General features: G+C 38.7%; 1 protein-coding gene across 1 annotated transcript in view; it reads right to left on the bottom strand.

Annotated features, from left to right (window-relative positions):
* Positions 1–20,430, bottom strand: part of LOC125228195 (Ca(2+)/calmodulin-responsive adenylate cyclase-like) — a 161,424-nt gene that overhangs the window by 5,387 nt on the left and 135,607 nt on the right. The window contains 9 exon segments of the mRNA XM_048132669.1: positions 495–654; positions 1,100–1,250; positions 1,672–1,822; positions 2,939–3,217; positions 4,504–4,689; positions 7,114–7,275; positions 8,440–8,613; positions 9,972–10,051; positions 10,054–10,115. Coding sequence (XP_047988626.1) covers positions 495–654; positions 1,100–1,250; positions 1,672–1,822; positions 2,939–3,217; positions 4,504–4,689; positions 7,114–7,275; positions 8,440–8,613; positions 9,972–10,051; positions 10,054–10,115 — 1,405 coding nt within the window.

Raw genomic sequence — 20,430 nt, 5'->3', positions numbered from 1 at the left:
AAATACAGTAAATTGACGAACTTCGCTTTCTTGCGTAGCTGCTTATAAGACATATATAAAATGTCATGCATTTATAAGAATGAATTGAAATTATCTACTACAAATAGTTACAATATTCACTTCAAATTCATTGAACAGAAGCCAGAAACCTATTAACCCTTTCGCTGACAGTGCTCCGCCTGTCGACATACTGTCACTGAAAATACATGTACGGGTATGTCCTTTCTGCGGCAGTAGTTTGGCTGCCGACGTAGTGTCAGCGAATGGGTTAAACCATCGATATATTATGCATTATGCACGTCAAATGAAAAGTTGCTTGAATGATATGAAAGGAAAGGTGTAAATCTGATAAGAGGGTCCATATTGCTTCATCAGCAATATGGACCCTCTTATCAGATTAGATGAGTACAATATATCTGAAATTCTGTAAATTCAGATGGCTCACCTGTGTTGGAAAGTCCCAAACAGTTTGATAAATTCGAAATGAAACGTACTTGCAAGGCATCCATGTCTCTCTTCTCATCCCTGGCCTGGGCCTGCCACAGGAAATCTAGCCTCGCCGTCCACTCAGTCTGTCTCGCGTGCAGTAATACTGCTAGAGCGAGAGCGAGCGTCCAGCCGCACGCCACGTATGCCGACCCGATTATACCTGGCCTGAAAAAAATAAACATTCAGATACTCAACAGTATTTAAAAGCAGCGTATTCGAAAGGAATTGTTGAAAACTTGATTTGATTCACAGATCTCGATATTTTGGGCTCCTTTAGTTTTAGCAAAATCACTAGCAAATTCAATCCTAAAGATAAAAAACACCCCTAAAAATGGTATGGAAATTGTAGTCTACACGTCACGCGCAAGCAATAGAAAAAGTCTTCTTAATAAAACGGGACGTAGGTGGAATGGACATTGTGGGACATTATTTTTAATGAGAATTAACCTAAAATACCAGGTTTTGTGAAAATAGATGTCGTCATAATGGTTATCCTTAATGACTTAGTTGTAGTATACCTACTTAACCTTAATTTATTTTTAAGTGGCAAACAAGCACGATAGAAGATCCTAGTGTCTGTAGCGTAGTATATATTTGTTCAATGACTTACTCAGTCATGAGATCGTAGCAGTCGAACAGGTCCCTATGGTATGCCATGATGACGGCCATGTACCCGGCGGTCATGAACGCTAGGAGGATGCCTTTGATCAGGATCGGCAGTCGAAGGAACACCGCTACGGCTAACATGCTGAGGCAGCAACCTGTAATCATAATTAAAATAAATGTTTTTTTTTTATATAAATGGCCTCAGTCCCATTTGGTGGGACTATTTTGCCAGTGTCAAGGTGATATAAGCTAATTGTTTTAGATTTTGGTACGGTAAGTGCGACGTTGTTCGGTAGTTGGCACTTGTAAATTGATAGCTAGATTTTACAAGGGCACGTGGACTATCGGCTGTCGATGACAAAAAAGGGGCTAAACGCGTTTCGAGATTAATTCTTCATCAGCTTCTCACTATAACATTAGTTTACTGCATAATAAGCTATCGATATTACACTTTATGAGTTATTTATTTCATTTACATCACATGGTGTATCTTTATATCTCATTCTAAGAGTAAATCAAATAATGAATGAATTGAACTCATCAGGAATTGTCCTGACATTACACTATGTTACATACCTAGAGTAATATAAAGAGGAACGGGACAGGCTCTGTGGTCGGTGCTACTCCATAACGCGGCGGCTATATCGCCGGATGTAGCTCGGATGTCCGCCATGGTAGTTACATTTTCTGTTAGGTTTCGGCACACGTCTACTTCTCTACACGTCACCTGGAATTGAGAAAATTTAATATAAAATACAATGAAAAAGCTGGTTGTCACAAAAAAGTCACTGATGTGATAAAACGCGTAGAACATTGAAGTGGGAATGGGCTGGCCATATAGCACGTAAAAACTACTCTTGCAAAAAAGACCGCAGATGCGCTGGGCGGACGATATCAAAAGGACAGCTGGGAAAAAGTGGCTCCAGATCGCACAAAACCGTGACGAGTGGCGCATGTTGAAGGAGGCCTACACCCGAAGGGTAGAAACAGGCTAAATAGAAAGAGAGAGAGAGAGACAATGAAAAAAACGTAGCACCTATATTATCAGTTCACAGGTCACGACCAAATGTAGTGATTTCATTTCTTTAAGTCAAATGACTGTAGTTTCAAGGTAAGCTGAATAATCGATGCCGGGGCTATAGCGAGTACTTCAGAGGACGGCCTTCAAGTAGTTGCAAATTAGTGGCGTTAACTTATTTGAGCAAATTAGTTGAAAGGACGGGGGACATCACACGGTCTTAAGACTTCATTTTGCAGTCAGTGTGACAGTCATTATAGTTGTCGACCAGTGGGCTATTTCACAGTGACGCACTATTTGAAAAAAATGTTTTAGACTTCGTTAAACTTAAGTTTATTACCGATACCGAAATAAAGTATCTTTCGTAAATAGTAAATGTGTTCCCACAATATAGAAGAGGTTTTCAAAATCTTTTGTCACGCCTATTCTGTGCCTATTTCTGGGTTGATAAGTAACATTGTTACTCAGCGTCAATATTATTTCCTTGTCGAACAGGCAATGAACGGTAAAGTGTCACTGTCGGGCGACAATTGTCACTATTGTGCAATCGGCCATAGGCGAAAGCCGAGACGAAGAAGGACTTAAGTAACTTACTCCACTGATGCCTGATGACTTACATTAGTAGAGTAAATTACTTACTACTACCTGTACGATCATATACGATCGTGAAGGTGGTAGGTTATAGCTTTTCTCAAGGCAAACGGACGGGAGACATCACACGGTATTATTTAGCCGAAGTCTCGCAGTGTAAGGGCGAGAACAGCTGCTGACCAAACGAAAGCCGTGACAAAGAGTAACAGCAGAATATCGGAGTAAGGTACTTACCACATTAACCTGTCCTACAGCATATCCCAGTACGATCGTGAAGGTAGTTATAGCGTTTCTCAAGGCAAAAGGACGGGAGACATCACAGGGTATAAGCCTTAGTCTTGCTGCCAGTGTCAAGGCGAGTACAGCTGCCGACCAAGCGAAGGCCGTGACGAAGAGGAGCAGGAGTATCGTGGTACGGGGGAGTATGGCGGCCTGCAGTGCGCCGGCGGCGGCCACGGCACCGAGGGCGGCGCCGAGAGACCCCGCCCACCCGCCGTCCGTTGAGGCACGGTACTGGAAATCAAATTGATTGTATTATAGACATTGAACTGACCCTAAAATATTAAATTTTCCGTAAAGTGTCAATTTCAAAACTACGTTAATTATCGACAGTTTTCAGGTGCCTTTTAATTGAAAAACATCACAAAGTGTTCTGCCCAAGTAAAATAAATCACACCCATTGAAGATTCCTAGGTACTTAATGTTACTAAAATACCTACAAGCACCAAGAAATACCTATTTTCTAGATAAGAAAGAAAAAAGAACTATGATTACCTATTGATTATCCTTTCGCTTTGGGTACTATAACTTAATGTATGGTAATTTAATAATGTTATACGAACGATAGTTAAAGACGACTAAAAGATTAATGAAGGAAATTGTATTTTATCTAGAAGAATAAGATTAGTGATAGAATAGAAGTGATTAATGTCGATATTTTTTAATTAGCTGACCATGTAAGTACGCAGACCAATGATGATTCTAAGCGTACCTAAAAAATAAAAGCGTGAAATCTTGCATCTAATCATTTAAATTGGCTAGCGACACTTGATTTCTTATTGAGCGAAACTATTCTATGTCTTTCCACTCTGTACTAACTAACCTTATAATTTGATAAATCTACCTACTCAGCACAGCGCAGAAATAAGCATAAAACACTCACCATTTTTAACGCATCCTTGACAGATTACATTACAAGCATAAGAAATCATGTAAGTATATTCAGTCCGCTTTTAAGTTATGTATGCACACGCTTTTATATACACCTCAGTCCATTTCGTAGAAATAGCGCCGTTGAATAATGGCTTAGTTTACATGCCCACCGTATCTTTATTGGCTTTTAATGCTGGTAATGCGCCACAAACACGTATCGAAACATGGAACGTGCTTTGTATTCTAATGAGAAAACGAGATAACCAATAGATACGAGTAAGTAGAAGATTCTATTCCAAAGAGTTTATTGTGAATGCACGTGCATAGAATAGTTTAGGCAGATTAGTATATTCGAACGGATACACAAGCACAGTCTACCGACTTCTCTTTTTTGTAGTGAGCTTTCTTATGATAGCAGATGTACAAATAAACCTATGCAAATAGTTAGGTAGGAAACGAATTCACCTGCAGTCTGTGTTTTTTATAGATGTCTATTTTGTGTCTCTGTGTCGTCAGGAGTAAACAAGAGGAAGTTGTTAACAGGGTTCAAGAACCCAGGTAGCGGAGCTTGAGACTCAATACTTTTTAATTAGATTTGATTCTAGATACACTGACTTATTCTAGAAATGAAAATGAGTCATAAGAACCTGTCCTTCCTTAGCGCTGTCTTTGAAGCAGAGCGTAAGCAAATGCACGTGCGTGGCCTTCTCGCGGTGCACGGAGCGCGCGTCGATCGCCTGCGCCAGGTACTTGTTGACGCGGTTGCTCGGCTGGTGGTACACAGACGAGTGACGCTTTTTCAACGGCCTCTTGAACTTCTCCGTCACTTTATTCTGTGGAAACAACTCAGTTCAACGCAACCGACTTGGTGTAATCACGTTTGGGGATGTGGTGATGCGGCATGAAGGAACTGCACATTCATACGGGGCGGGGCGATGGTCGTGAGGGGTACACAGGTCCACCACATGCCGGCAAGATGCTTCATTCTAATTTCACCAACTGACCTTTGAATGGAAAAGTTCCGGGCTCCGAAGCAGCATCACATCATTAGAATACAAGTAAACATAGTATTTACAAGAGAAAATACAGTTTTATAGAATTCATCGATTAAGGGGAATACTCTGAACATGTATCCGAAGAGTTCTCAAAGATAACTTAACGAACCATAGAAGGTCAGACAGATATACGGATGTCGAGAGATATTCTGAAAGACTTAAAAGTAAATATATGTAAACTTTGTGATTTATAATTTCCAATCATGAGCATTTCCTTATGAAGGATAAGGGTCCCCCCACATCTAGCGTCTCGCGAGCATCGCGTCGGGCCAACTGTATGGGCAAAGCCTGACGCCCGTCGACGCGGCGTCTTTTTCCATACAGTTGGCCCGACGCGACGCTCGCGAGACGCTAGATGTGGGGGGACCCTAAGGACTGATTTTTATATGAGTTAACTACTTGTATAATTTAAATTCAAGCTAGTTTTACAGTAATTGACATTTGGTTTAAATTGAATTATTAATTTAATCAGACCGTTAAATTTAGCTCTATGCTAAATATTATAGATTAAGCATGCAACCTCTCTATTTATCAGATAGTTAGGTTTATCTGGTTTCTGAAAATCAGGCCTAAATCTAACACTCATGAACCAATTACCAACCACAAAGTGAAATGCTTGTAGGAACACGCTAGAATAGGGGCACTCCATGCAGTTTAGTCGAGAGTTGGGAATCATGCCATGCTCTAGTGCTCGGGTGGCTACGTCGTCGGGGCGGCGAGTGAAACACGGTTCGGTGCGCTCGGCTTTATTCTCAAACAAAACTGAACTTAAAATTATCTCAAGTACACATAATAACACGACAATTTTGAAAGAAAATAGGCCCAATAGGAATGGTGAATAGTGAATGATTTTGAGTGCTCACGTAGCTTATTTTTATTTCCCCTCATCGACTCTATCAGTGCCAACGATTCAGTGTTCCGAATGGGTGAAACCACATTACTTAAGGTCAATATCGAGATTTTTGAAAAAATAAGTGCTCTTCGCCCAGTGGAAGTGTGACACAACGGTACACATACACAACAGTGGCTTACTGTCCCCGCGAGTATCTGTTGTGGAACTAATGTCCAAGGGCGGAACATCTGAAAAACAACGAGCAGACGTACCAGATTAGTTGCTGGTATATCCAGACATTTCTTACAATCACATTATAATATTATTTTCTTTCATTATTTTCTATCGGTATCGAAATATTATAAGATTTATGAAAATATTTTAACATTTTCGTGGGCCAATTTATAAAGTAACAATGAAGAATTTGTGCGTAAGTACATTTAAGACACATACGTGAAAGCTTGAACACACCAGCAACTAAATGGGAAAACGTGGGGAGGTAACGAAACGTCTGTGCTGTGCTGACATTTAGAAAAATAAAATGGTGACATTCCTAACCGGTGACATTTGAAACTTAACGTTTTCAGTGTTTCAGTGTAGTTGAGGAAAAAAGTGAGACAGGGTTCAAAGCTCAGATTTGTAAAACTCTATCCGGACCGTCACTGTTCGGATTTCCAAAAGCATGTTGTATCCTAAAGCAAAGCCAAACTTATCTGAAGTATGATAATATTTCCGCACACGAGGATTTCTGCAGATTCGCAAAAAGCTTAAATGCGAAAGTTGTAATAGAAGCAGCATTAATTTATCGAAATCCATCAATCCAAATCCAAACTAACTACTTACTTAAAATCATAAAGCGAGGTTATGTGTTCGCACAAACAAATGACTTCGCGATCGTCAACTCTCGTTATGCGTATAATTATCCGTAAGCGGGAAATCATAAAACGCGGCGGAAATAGCTTATGGTCTTTGTACCGGCTAAGTACCTATCGCCAACCATAGGTATTCTAAATCCTAGGTGCAAGAGCGGAACGCACACACGAGGCTCGGTAAACGTAACCTTTGCGTGTTGTGCGCTCCGTGCGATGTATGCAATGTTTGCGAGCTTATCTGCGCTATTTTTAGACGACAATCAATCAATTTTAGATTTATCCATATTTCAGGTATTTTACCTGTCGAGAAATTGCGAGGAAATATTCTATCTGTGGCTGTTATATATTTGACGATACAGTAAGTTTTGGGCGCCATTTTTAATATAACCTACAGCATATATACTCGACAGCTACTTGACGATGTACATATCTTTAGTTGCAGTGTATTAGTATAGCGTGGATAAGCTCAGCGTGTATAATGGATGAGGCCGTGGTGACCGTGGGGTGCGTGGAGCGGACGTGGTGCATGACGGCGTCGAAGGTTTGGTGCGAGGGGTCCGCGGGCTCCCGCGCGCTCACGTCTTCCGCGCGCATCGCCGCCAGCCGCAGCGCCTCCGCCGAGCCCGGTTCCGCGTGCAGCGCGCGCCGCAGGTCCAGCACCTGCCATGCCAGATCACGCTACAACCTCCTGCACTATTTGAATAATGTGCGGTATACTTTAACAGGTTATCTCAAGTGCGCCAAACGTGCATCTTTCCTTTCGTTTATTTACAGTGAACCACACATTATACAAAACAATGTCAAAAGCTTCGAGACACGTTGCTTACAACATCGAGTGGCTCGACATTAAAGGTGTAGCCCCAAGCCTTAGTTCGATAAGCTGGACCTTTACCTTAGCAGTATACACCGATACCTACATGACAGAAAGAGCATTTTGATAATTTTCCCTGAAGATAATGAACTTTTATGATAGTATGATAGTGAACCAAAAAATACGGCATGGAATCTTAGATAAAAGATATATGACTGACTGTAGTGTTTATGCTGTTATGAAATTCTAATTGCCATTATTGAAGCTTACATCAATATCAACTTGTTTTTCCGTAGATACAGTAATATGCGTCAAAATCATGGTGCAAGAACTAGCGAATGGTGATATTTAAATACTTATAGAAAAACACTATCAAAATAAGCTTTACTTACTACGAACAGGGAAGTTTGCGATGCTCTTTCTACCACATCGCGTAGTACATTATTATGAAGGTGATAGGATCCATGAAGGTCAATAATAAATGTATATGATCAATAACCTATTCGATGATGCACTTCAAGTGTTTGACGTTGACATCCATTGACATAATTAATGGATATGGTGTGCTTCAATCGATTACTTTAGCATCAATTTTAATGACTTCTCATGGGACCCACCACCTGATATGATTATTCAAAGTACTCATAAACATCTAGCACTCTATGCTTTTTATTGAGTTAATCAAATTCGCTAAATGAATATAGGGTCATAGGGGAGTAAAAATTGAATTTAAGTAACAAAGACAACTTACCTTTAAGAATCAGAAGCGAATCTCCGAAGCGAGAGTTTAAATCACTCGATCGAAATATTCTGAAGGATAAGAAAAGCCGCGGACACCGGCCTCGTTCTGTTTAGCCATGTCCAGTAAAGTGCAATCGAAATTTAAACGTCAAAGTGAAAGAAAGTACGAACATTTTTCAAACTTTTCTGACAATGCCATATATTAAGGCTAAAACTGTCAAACAAAGTTTGTTACAGATAACATAATGGAGTTGAAAATTTGAAAGAAATACCTTCCTAGCTGCGTTGGCCTTGAGCTCTTGCGGCGAGGCGGCCATGTTTGAGAAGGGGACGTCCACGTTGAACTTGATGGAGTGTAGCAACTGTACTACGACGTTGGAGACGTTCTTGAAGGAAAGCTTGCGTCGTGACGCCGATCCCAATCCTACTCCCGACGACAGACACATCTGGAACACGGCATTATACTTCCTTAGGGCCCATTTACAAGGCGAGAACTCACATTCAGTTAGCAATGTAACTAAAATCGCATGTGAGTTCGCGTGTCATCTAAAATGAGCCCTTACTCTATTATGTACAAGAATATACATTTTGTATACAGTTCAAAGTGTTAACGTAAGGCAACACCGAAACAAGGAGAACGGTTATGCTGAGAACATTCTGGAATACGTTTGGGTACATTAGGACTCTCGCAACGACGACATGCAGACAATGCACCATCTACATTCAATAGGTAATAAGCAGTCTATATTACATATTTGGGAGTTTTGCAGAGTTTAATCTTTTTACAAGGTAGTTGTGGTATACAATTTTATCTAAGTGACCGGCCACACCAGAGCGTCGCGTGTCTCGGGGCGCGCAACGGGCGTCCGCGCCACGCCGCTTCAGTGTAATTCAAAAAACGCCTCCTCAGTACATTTTGTATAGGAAAGACGTAAGACGCGCCCCAGGTGGCGTGGCGGCGGCGGGGCGCGCGCCGCGCCGCTTGGCGGCGCGCCTTACGTCCTTCCTATACAAAATGTACTGAGGAGACGCTTTTTGAATTACACTCAGGTGGCGTGGCGCGGACTTAGGATGGCTGCATATAGCCTGCTACCATACAGAGCTTAAGGTAGATAAGATAACGGACGGCAAAAGTTTTGCTGATGACACCATGTTATAAATACTCAGGTATGGTATGAATTATACATATTTTCTGGTAGTTGGACTGAATAAAGTATCCGTCCAACTACCTGAAAATACGTTGGCCAACGATTTATTAAAAAAAAAAATAGTGCGTAGATTCCCTTTGCGCGGAAGAAGTGAAACTTCGTTTTTGCTAGTTACTTCCATCTTTTTACTGTTTTAAATATTTTACATAGCTAATTGAGTAATTGCTCAAATTATTGAAAAAACAAACATAAATTCATGGAATACGGACAATTTCAAGAGTTTCACTTCAAAAATTGACAATTTTTTGGCATATAAATTCGAGTTGGCAACACTGACCGTTAAACGTTTAACACTGTCAGTTGGAAGTCGCATTAAAGTTTCATTTCAAAAAACATATTCGATGTTTAGCGTTACGCCACACCTCGGACACTGGCAATCCAATATATGAACGAGGCGCGTTCCTAGCACACAGTCTAAGCTCGTGTAGGTGAACGCGTAATATGCTTGTATGAGTGAAATATGACATCGACTGTTCGTTTTTGGCAGGCGGTAACTGTGAAACCGAGAGGGGGTGGGCGGCGCTTTCAGGGGGAGCGGGAGTGCTACTGTACGTACTGACGCCTTGATAGTAAGTTGCCTCGTGCTGTGTACTGACTTTTCTCCGCCTCGGCGGTGGGATGATGAAGTAGGTTTGTATGGAGTGGTCGCGCAGGTAGGCGTTGCGTGAGGCACCGTGCCGGGTTCGACTTCGTAGGCACCACCTAAGCACTCCAGTGTGGCTTGTGTTACGTGCACTCGTCTGTAAAGAAAAAACAATCATATGAACAATTTAACCTACTTTAAGACAAATTTTAAAAACAAAAATTTTACTGAAGACGTTTTGAGTTCTTATCTAAAAATTAGACTGCCAAATTAATACTGTGGATTAATATTTGTTAGGTGATACTCCGCTTGATAAACATGTGAGTGTGTTTAATAAAACGTCCCACTTTGTAGTTTACCATGAAGATTTGCTTGTATTTTTATATGAATAAACTGACAAGTGTGATACTATACAGCACGACCACGGATGATTTTATTAATTCTGATGCGGTACATTTAAAAAAAAATACCCTCATGGTTTCGGAGTTTTGACATGGGGTGTGGTCGTGCTAGATAGGTGGTACTTCCTGGCCCGACCACACTATATTTATGTTTAATTTGATGGTCAAATGAATACTAAACAAGTGTTTTGATATTGTACAATGTAAATTACTTCAAAAACTTAGTGCGGTCGTGCCAGGGAGTACCTATCTAGCACGACCACAACCCATGTCGAAACTCCGAAACCATGAGGGTACTTTTTATAAAAAGGTAAGTACAGAAAAGTACATTTTTTTTCGTGAATTTGTACCACTACAGAAATTTAAAAAATCATTAAATATAGTGTGGTCGTGCCAGGAAGTACCACCTATCTAGCACGACCACACCCCATGTCAAAACTCCGAAACCATGAGGGTATTTTTTTTTTAAAGGTAAGTACAAAAAAGTACATTTTTTTTCGTGAATTTGTACTGCAACAGAAATTTAAAATCTCATTAAATATAGTGTGGTCGGTGGTCGTGCTGTATAGTATCACACACTGACAAAGCGGCTGTGTAGCAATCGACAAAGCGGGACGTTTTACTAAACACGCTCACAAATATAGCCCTAATAAAAAGTTTGACTGTTAGGAGTAACACAAGAATAAAATAAGAGGCTGTGTGTTGTGTGCAAATTTTGGTTATACCTACCTAGGTTTCGGTTATTTCAATTTTCTGTTACTCCGTATAACGTTCTCCAATAACAAGAGCTTATATCCATATAAGAACAAATCATAACATAACACACATACCTACAGTCTACAACCTCCTATAGGTAGTAAACATATCAAAACATTCCCAACTATAATATAAGCGCCATTCGACATCAATGGAAAGGAAGTAATAAGCTCGTGTCAACCGTTGATCGGTTCTTCAGATCAAAGAACCAACGTGTAAGTATTCATTAACATTGGCCGGTCTATAATTGGCTGGCATTGAACCGCATTGAACAACGGTTTAGGTGTTTGATACTTGAGGACAGGGTGCCTACTCTGTACAAACTTTACCTAATATTAAAATTATAAAAAAAAAACTAAACACACATTCAGTTAGTGCGTTTTCACATTATCCGATCTGATATTGGATGTAGGATCGATGTCCCATATATTTAAGCTGCCATCTTTGATTTTTGCCTTTGAAATCCTATGTCGGATCGGATAATGTGAAGACGCACTTACGAAACATTGGTTTTCCGGACCTTTAAAAGGCATGCGCGGAGTCAATACGTAGTGACCCTTTTGATACAAAACATATTAGTTTAAATGCTCTTATAATGGGAAAATATCTGAAAAATGCTTGATAAGGCGCCCTAGCTTCGGTGTGTACTATACATAACATCATATTACACCAAAATATTTCGAACTAGCTTTTACCCGCGTCTTCGCTCATTGAGTAATTATTACTTCGTATAGAGGAGCTATAGCAAACAACGAACGTGTCACAGCCTGTAAGCTGAAGGCGGGTTGAGGGGGCGGGGTGTGAACCAATGGCCTGCTTCCGTAACGTCGCAAGCGCTACGATTTTACTCGGCGCTTACGACCTTTCGGTCGCGATGATGAGCCCTGCATAGAGTGTATAGATTAGAAGTCGTAGTATAGAAGTGACATGGGTTTACATAGGCATTTTTTTAATTTATGACTCAAATACTCAATTAGCGTGAGTTGTTAACAAAAAACATAAATCGCTGTTAGTTTTGTAACGACAATCAAGCTTGAAATCTGTATTTAAAACTAAACTTTTTTCACGTTCTCAATTTAGATTATAGCTTAGTATAATTTATATAATTAAAACAAAAACGATGTTTATATTGAAATTCCATGCTTAATTATCGTTGCAAAACTGACAGCGATTTAACTTTTTTTTAACAACTCTGTGAGTAATATTGTCTTCGGTTACCGCGATAGTTACTCATGAAATAAAACTATGGAAACGGATTAAATCGCGTATAATGAATTTAAAATACATCCCGACGTTTCGAACTCTTTACAGCGTTCGTGGTCAACGGGTGACTGAGGAAAAATTAAAATGTGCAAAAAACTACCCACTTACAAGAAATATTAACGAACCATGACCACAAATAATATAGATTTCTAAGGCAGGTTCACACACTATTAATAAAGCTAGTTATACAATATTCAAAAAATTTTACCATTACTCTGTTAAAAAATAATTAACCAATTAATCTACACAAAATTGACAAAGAAACAAACTGCAAATGTCCAACACCATACAACACAAATGCCTCACAGCCTTCGTCGTGCTTGTTCCATTATCAGATGTACTACTGGATCCCAAGCCGGTGGTAAAGTAAAGCCATCCTCTCTATTAAAGTTTGGATATTAATCATGCTATAAAGTTTGACAAGCCTCTGGTTCTCGCTAAGGAGAAGCGATATATACCCAGAATGTTGCGAGAGGCCATTGAGATTAGGGGTCACAAAACCGGTTTCACCGAAACCGAAAAAACCGGAAAACCCGGGTTTGGCGGCCGATTTTCAAAACCGGCTTTCAAATTAGGGAAATCGGTTTTTCGAGTTTTTCGGTTTTAGACTTGTACATATATAAATCGTTCAGTTTGTCATCTACATCAATCTATCCTCTCAATCCAATCCTTAGTGCGGCCACAAATTATCTTATTCTGAATTAAGATCGTGGATGTATGAAATTGACAGTTGATAGCTGTCATCTATCGACTGTCAGTTTCATACATTTACGAACGATGAAGAATTGAAGATCATAATTCAGACTCTGAATAAGATAATATGTTACAAAGTCAACGTAATTCACAAGAATCACAAGCAAGAGACGAGGTTAATGTTGCAATACCTTCATCTTCATCAACTACAGCCACTACGCTGTCATCGTTGAAGACAATGGCGGAGGAACTGCAAGAGGCAATAGATAAGTCTATGTCTAAACCCCAGTCGAGCAGGATATCAGTTTTAGACTCAGAATTTGAAGATGATTTGATTTCTGTGATCAAAGTGGAGATGGCTCTGTATGAGAACGGAGGTGTCAAGGGCAAGTACCTTTTACAAGTGTACAACACTTTGTTAAATGTTCCTCCCACGAGCGTAGAGTGTGAGAGAGTGTTTTCGTCAGCAGGTTTATTATGCCATCATCTGAGAACCTCGCTGAGTGATGATACTTTAGACGTTCTCTCGATGCTACGATCTCAATATCATCTCTCAAGAAAAATTGAGATTTTTAAAATCTTATAACTTTCTTGGGAATATAATAACTTTCTTGATCTCTAATTTAGAAATAATGATTACTGATCTCAATTAATATTCTTTAAAGTTTAACATTACGGTTTGTTTCTATTCTATGGTTACTTTACTGGGTAACAAATCTGCAAATTCTGCAAAGCAGTATTATTTCCAGAAGAGGAATGTTTTGTTTTTACAGTGTTTATTTCGTTGCTAGACTTGATAAGTTCTTATTAGATTCATAAGAAATGCCTTGTATGTCGTTAAATGAATCTCTATTAAAGTTTGAACTTATAATTTGCAGTTTTCTTACATTTTATATGTAAAACCGAAAAATCACCGAAAAAACCGGAAAACCGGTTTTGCTGCTATACGAAAACCGTAAACCCGGTTTTCGAAAATACTTACGGTTTTGTGACCCCTAATTGAGATCAAGAAATATCCAAACTTTAATAGAGAGGATGGCTTTACTTTACCACCGGCTTGGGATCCAGTAGTACATCTGATAATGGAACAAGCACGACGAAGGCTGTGAGGCATTTGTGTTGTATGGTGTTGGACATTTGCAGTTTGTTTCTTTGTCAATTTTGTGTAGATTAATTGGTTAATTATTTTTTAACAGAGTAATGGTAAAATTTTTTGAATATTGTATAACTAGCTTTATTAATAGTGTGTGAACCTGCCTTAGAAATCTATATTATTTGTGGTCATGGTTCGTTAATATTTCTTGTAAGTGGGTAGTTTTTTGCACATTTTAATTTTTCCTCAGTCACCCGTTGACCACGAACGCTGTAAAGAGTTCGAAACGTCGGGATGTATTTTAAATTCATTATACGCGATTTAATCCGTTTCCATAGTTTTATTTCATGAACTCTGTGAGTCCCAATTTTTTTAAATGCCCACATATAAAGCTGCATACGGACTGAGCGTACATGTGTACACGTAGCCGCAACTGGATATTAGTTATTTATGTGACATTTGCATAATGGTAGGCATTAAAACATGAGTGTTGTTTTTGTTGTGTTAATAAGATAACATGAGTGTTTTAATGCCTAATTATGTATAGTCGCATACATAACTTTATCTACATCCATGTATATACATACATACGGCGCGGGTTTATCGTCCCATAGAAAATTTGGATTTCGCGCGTTTTTATACTCTTATAATTTGCTTGACCGTCTACCTACCCAAATTCATTCAGGCAGGTTAGGTACTGCACTTACATTTACATACTCACATGAAATTCGACACGCGTATTGAGAATCTGTTATAGATCGACATGTCGGAAAACTGTGCAATTCTGACAATAATAATTAAATAACCTTTTTTGCGTCGATAAATATATACACCGTGGGCTGTTTAAACCCGACCGATTTTAACCACAGCTTCCTAAGCTTAAATGGAGTAAAAAAAGTGGTACAACATGTAGTCCAAAAACGCATACTTTTTTAAATAATCGCGATTTTAAGAATTTGAAAAGTTGAAAAATCTCAAGTATAACACATCCTAAGAATGTGACGTAATTAGGTAGGTGCACTTAAAACTTATCTGCGCAGAAACACAAAAAACGTTACTGGCCAGTACCTATCAATAAGTTTGGTGTACAACTACAAAAAGGTTTTACAGCTGAGTGCCAGTGTAGTACTCGTATAATCGCAAAAATCTTTATTATCACAAAAAATCGCGAAACTAGACTTAGGTTTGTTGTTTGTTTCCGAGTTTCATTGCTAGAGTGCAAACGCATGTGTGTATTTCGCTAATAACTGGCCGGTAAATTGAACTTAAACTTTCGCTAAAATGTCAACGTTCAAAATTATTATTCTGTCACACGATATGTCCTGTCATATTTCCTAATCGATTGAATTCAGCTAATTATTTGAATTTTCTGAGAAATGAGCTTATGATCTACTGGAAGATGTGGACTTGGAAACACGAAGAACAATGTGGTTCCAGCACGACGGTTGTCCAGCCCACTTCGGCCTTGAAGTGCGAAATTGGTTAAACGACGAATACCCAAACAGATGGATAGGAGTTTAGGACGCAGAAGTAATGTTCTTGCCTAATAGTCCGCTAGGTCGCCGGAGTTAACGCCGTTGGATTTTTATTTATGGGGGACACTGAAGGACAAAGTTTACTCGAAACCAGTGCATTCGAGAGAGGAATTGTTATTAAGAATTACAGCAGCGTCAGAAAAAAATTAAAGCAAATTTTATGAACCTTAATGATCAAATACGTTTAAAACTAATGTTTGTACCCTTCGAAAACCTTATTCATTAAAAACATGTTATCGTATGTCTTATTTCTTTTCTTTTTCTCCGATTTTCATAGTAAGTATTGTGACAACAAGATGAATGTCAACATTGTGGATTCATATTGTATGAACGAACGGGTCTACCACGATATAATTTCATGGTTTTTACCTCAATTATGTGACCATACTGCCCTGCTAAGCCGAGTGGCGCTATCTCAAAACCAAATGATTTTGAAAATGGAACTGTCAGTTATAGATACTTGAGTATAAGTTAGCTATGGATTTTCGTTTAAGATAGCGCTTTTCGGCTTAAGAGGGCAGTATAGCTAGTGAAACTTGGCTGAAACGTCGGAATTAAGATAAAAACCATGAAATTATATCGCTGTAGACGGGTTCAAAACGCGAGAGTTCAAAGTGTAACATTGTGTGTGAATTGCATGATTTAGTTATGATATGAAAAAAATTGCTTTCGGGAATTCATTTATTTATTCAGATAATTGAGCTTAAATAATAACTTTAAGTAGGAACATAACTTTCGCTTGAAGCATTGAACCACGAAAATGATAAAATAGTGCTAGAAATACGGATACTTCATTTAATTGGTTTGTTTACATTGTTATTTAGCAAGTTCATTTGACAACCATTTTACCTACTAACTTGACTTTTCTTGTCATAAACTAGTAAACACTCCATGACACAACTCATATTTGACTTGCTGAGCCTCGTATGGTGTCGGAGTGATTCGTGAAGTGTCGTGTTTGCTTACTCTGTTTCTCGTTCAGGTATTACATTTTCTTATTCACACTCTCAAATAAAGATTTGTTCATAATGAAGTGCAAGCTTAATTGATTTATTTTGTTCGAAAAGTTAAAAAATAAATAATGCGTAATTGGACCTATGTTCATATAACATTATTTACTTGTAATTAAGTCAGGAATATGTGGTTGAAATCGGTCGGGTTTTAGCGGCCCACGGTGTATAATTTAATGTATGATAGGAAACTCGAACTAACTTACGATATTGTCACGTCTGCTTTTGTTGCATTTTAAACCGTCGCTTCATATCTCTCAAAAAGGACGGTTATCAAGTCGTCTGTATGTTTTTTTTTTTTAATGTTTGTTCCTCGATATCTCCGTCGTTACTGGACCGATTTTGAAATTTTTTTTTGATTGAATGTATATACATACAGATTGGTCCCATTTTTCTCAGAACCCAGTTCTGATGATGAGATCCTGGAGAAATCGAGGGAACTCCTCAAATCTGAAAGGCATACATATGGTGATTTTTGTATTTTTAAAGGAACAGCATGAATTTACGTACGGAACAGTGACATTTGGTGCAGTGGAAGTACTGATGACGGTCAGAACGGAACTCCTCAAATCTATAGTGACTTTACTCTTTGGTTTCAACGAAACATGGCCGCCGTAACATGGCGCTTCAGGCATGAGTTGATACATTTTTATAAAAAGCATGTAAGCGTGTTTAAACAAAAAATGCAGTAAACCTACGTATGAAAAGTCACTCCTTGGCTTTTGTTAGATTTTCCTGAGCAGTTTGTACAGTACCTCACTACACATGACGGCATTATTTAGACGAAATATTTTTCATTGCGATACGTCAATCTACCACAGCCGTTCGGCACAGACTAAGCGCGTTTGTGCCGATCGGCTCTAAGTGTTGTTACACAAAATCAAGTTGAGGTGCCCTCTCTAGTTAACATAATTACTCAAAGTCTTCGCTAGCGTGAAGTTCAAAAAACTGCGGAATGTTTTATATAAAGTTCCACCCCCCATTTTGGGGAAGTGGGGGGTTAGAAAGAGACAAAAAGTAGCCTATGTCACTCCCCATCCCTTCAACTATCTCCACTTAAAAAATCACGTCAATTCGTCGCTCCGTTTTGCCGTGAAAGACGGACAAACAGACACACTTACTTTCCCATTTAATATTAGTATGGATAATGAGAGATTGTAAGTAAAGGCGGTTTCGAGGTGATCGTCCACTTTTGTCCAATCCATCTCATTTTCACTCTAGAGGTTTTCTTTCTAAACTACTATCGATTACTTAGAAGTCTAGTCTTATTGTAGCACAAAACACGCAGTTCTCAGTCCTGAATGCGTATTCCATTACAAAGGAGTGTTCTTACAAAGTCACTGACAAAGCGGTCTTTGACTCGATATTCATTAAAAATAAAGTTAAAGCAGACTGTTAACCTTGCAATTGCAGTGTCTCCTACACAAATAAAAGGATAATGATCATGCGAAATAGTGCTTGAACTGGGGACAGCTGATTATTGCTTTGAGAGCATTTCAATTCTGAATATTGCGAGGCAGCTTTTCTTTATGCAGTCCTTTGTTATTAAAATATATTCTGAATCATGATCGAGTTTACATTATACATGTATAAGTATCGTATCGTTACAGTGAGCGATCCTTTATTTTATTTGTATTGTGGCATACCTCGGAGTTATTACAGACATCAAAATTTACTCATATCAATAAAAGCTAAATGCGACCAGTAAAATATAAACCTGTAGATAATACTCATTCAATTTCTCAAGATTCCTGAAAGGGATAAGTTCGTGTTTGTGCAAGTGTTTTATTTATTGGTCACAAAAGTATTTTACGTTTGATTTTATTTCATACTACCCACTAGCGTAGGTACTATCAGCTGCAAAAGTGCATGGAGTTTTGCAGCTGATAGTACGTAAGTAAAAACCTCTTAGGACCAAGTTTGAAATAAGTAGCTACCAACGCATAAAATATGAGTAATTGTTATTCATTGATTGGTTTAAAATAATTAAAATGGTGCTCTGCCCTCTTATCAAACTCAACTCCAATAATTGCCATTTGAAATGTAACCAATACAAATTTCGCTCGTTTCACGGTACACAAGAAATATTACCTAATCACTTATAAGAATATACAAGAAAACTGATATATTTCAAAAGTGTGAGTCTTCCAGTTTCAGTCATATTACTTTCATTTGATAGAGAAACGATCGGACTGTAAAACAAAGCGTGGGCGTAATGTAGCATCGGTTAGTGTAAGGCTTCGCAGGGCGTAGGCTTCTACATAAAATAAATTTAGCTGAGCATATCCAGGAATGAATACATATAATATTGTTTTGTACTTCACTGTCATCGGGTTCCTGTGTTATAACATGTAACAGTAGACATTAGACGCAAGCTACACTACAATAGGTACCTACACCTTAGATGTGAAATAAACCTTTGCGTTAATATCGTTGCACTAGTCGTGTATCGTTGAACTATGAAATGAGCACGATGCAGAAAAATTGTCACCATGTGATATTTGTCAATAAACATATCAGCTTCTCTTCACGTCGCGTCACCTCGTGTAGTTTAAAGACACGTCCTCAAGTATACCCCATGTCAAATACGAAGGCCAAGGGGCCCGTTTCTCGAAAGGTACAAGCCTTGTATTACAAGTGCGCGAACTGTCAAATTGTATGGGTTGTCATGGAAACACACTTGTAATACAAGGCTTGTATTACCTTTCGAGAAACGGGCCACTGATAGTACTTGAAACTTAACAAAAGGACTTATAATTTTTACCCTTTGTTATCTAAATATAACAGGAACACTTCCAATTGCCACGCGTCGGTGCAAATTGCATACAACTAATGCTACGCCGAAATGACAATCGTTGAGGCTAGACGCCGATCGAAACGCAATCGGGCTCTGTCGCGCCAATACGGAAAAGTGATGAATGATGGAGATTTAATATAGCGTTTGTGCATTTCGCTACGTATCCAGGTATCTTTTATAGCGTTTATGTGTGTATTTATAATATAAATTTAAGACGATACGGTAGGGATCAGTTCTCCATACAAACGCTCTCGACTATTTCCTCCCTGGTTTTTGAAGATAGAGCAATGATTTTTTCAACACAGACTATTATTATTTTTATCTGTGTCGGACCGTTTTGATTTTTTTGATATTCTGCTTTTTAAAGACTCTAGAGCCAATCAAAAATTTCCAAAAACGGCCTTTTTCATTGTGGCGCAAAAAAAGGTGTGATACTCAAGATTGGTAACAATTAACCAAAAAAGCGAAACGGTCCGACATAGATTATTTCATTGTTATTCAGATTCTCAAATTTCGTTCCGATTGATTAAGTTTTGAAGGAGGAAAGAGTCGAGAGCGGAACCTCGATTTTAAAGATTTTTTGAAATATCTTTTGACTGAGTTGTTCTTAATGGACAATTTTTTTTTGATAAATCTAGTTAATAACACTTGTATATTTAACTAAAATTCCCAAGTTGAAAGGGGGGCTCCTTTCCATTTTAGCATTTTCGCTACCGTATCCTCTTAATGTATTTATTTAATACTATTTATTCACGTTGTCCGCAACCAGTATGCTGTCCCGCACCTCTCGCTCTGGCTCCGCAGAAAACCAGCGCCGTTGACACGCCAGTCGTGTCAGCTGCATTGCTGAGTAGACACCATTTCGGCTTCTCATCTCTATTGCTACTGTTTTGTTTTAAGTCTTTTTATTTGCTATTTTTGATG

This window comes from Leguminivora glycinivorella, chromosome 7 (assembly GCF_023078275.1).
Source record: "Leguminivora glycinivorella isolate SPB_JAAS2020 chromosome 7, LegGlyc_1.1, whole genome shotgun sequence".
NCBI lineage: Eukaryota > Metazoa > Arthropoda > Insecta > Lepidoptera > Tortricidae > Leguminivora > Leguminivora glycinivorella.
This window is presented reverse-complemented; position numbering and strand designations above follow the sequence as displayed.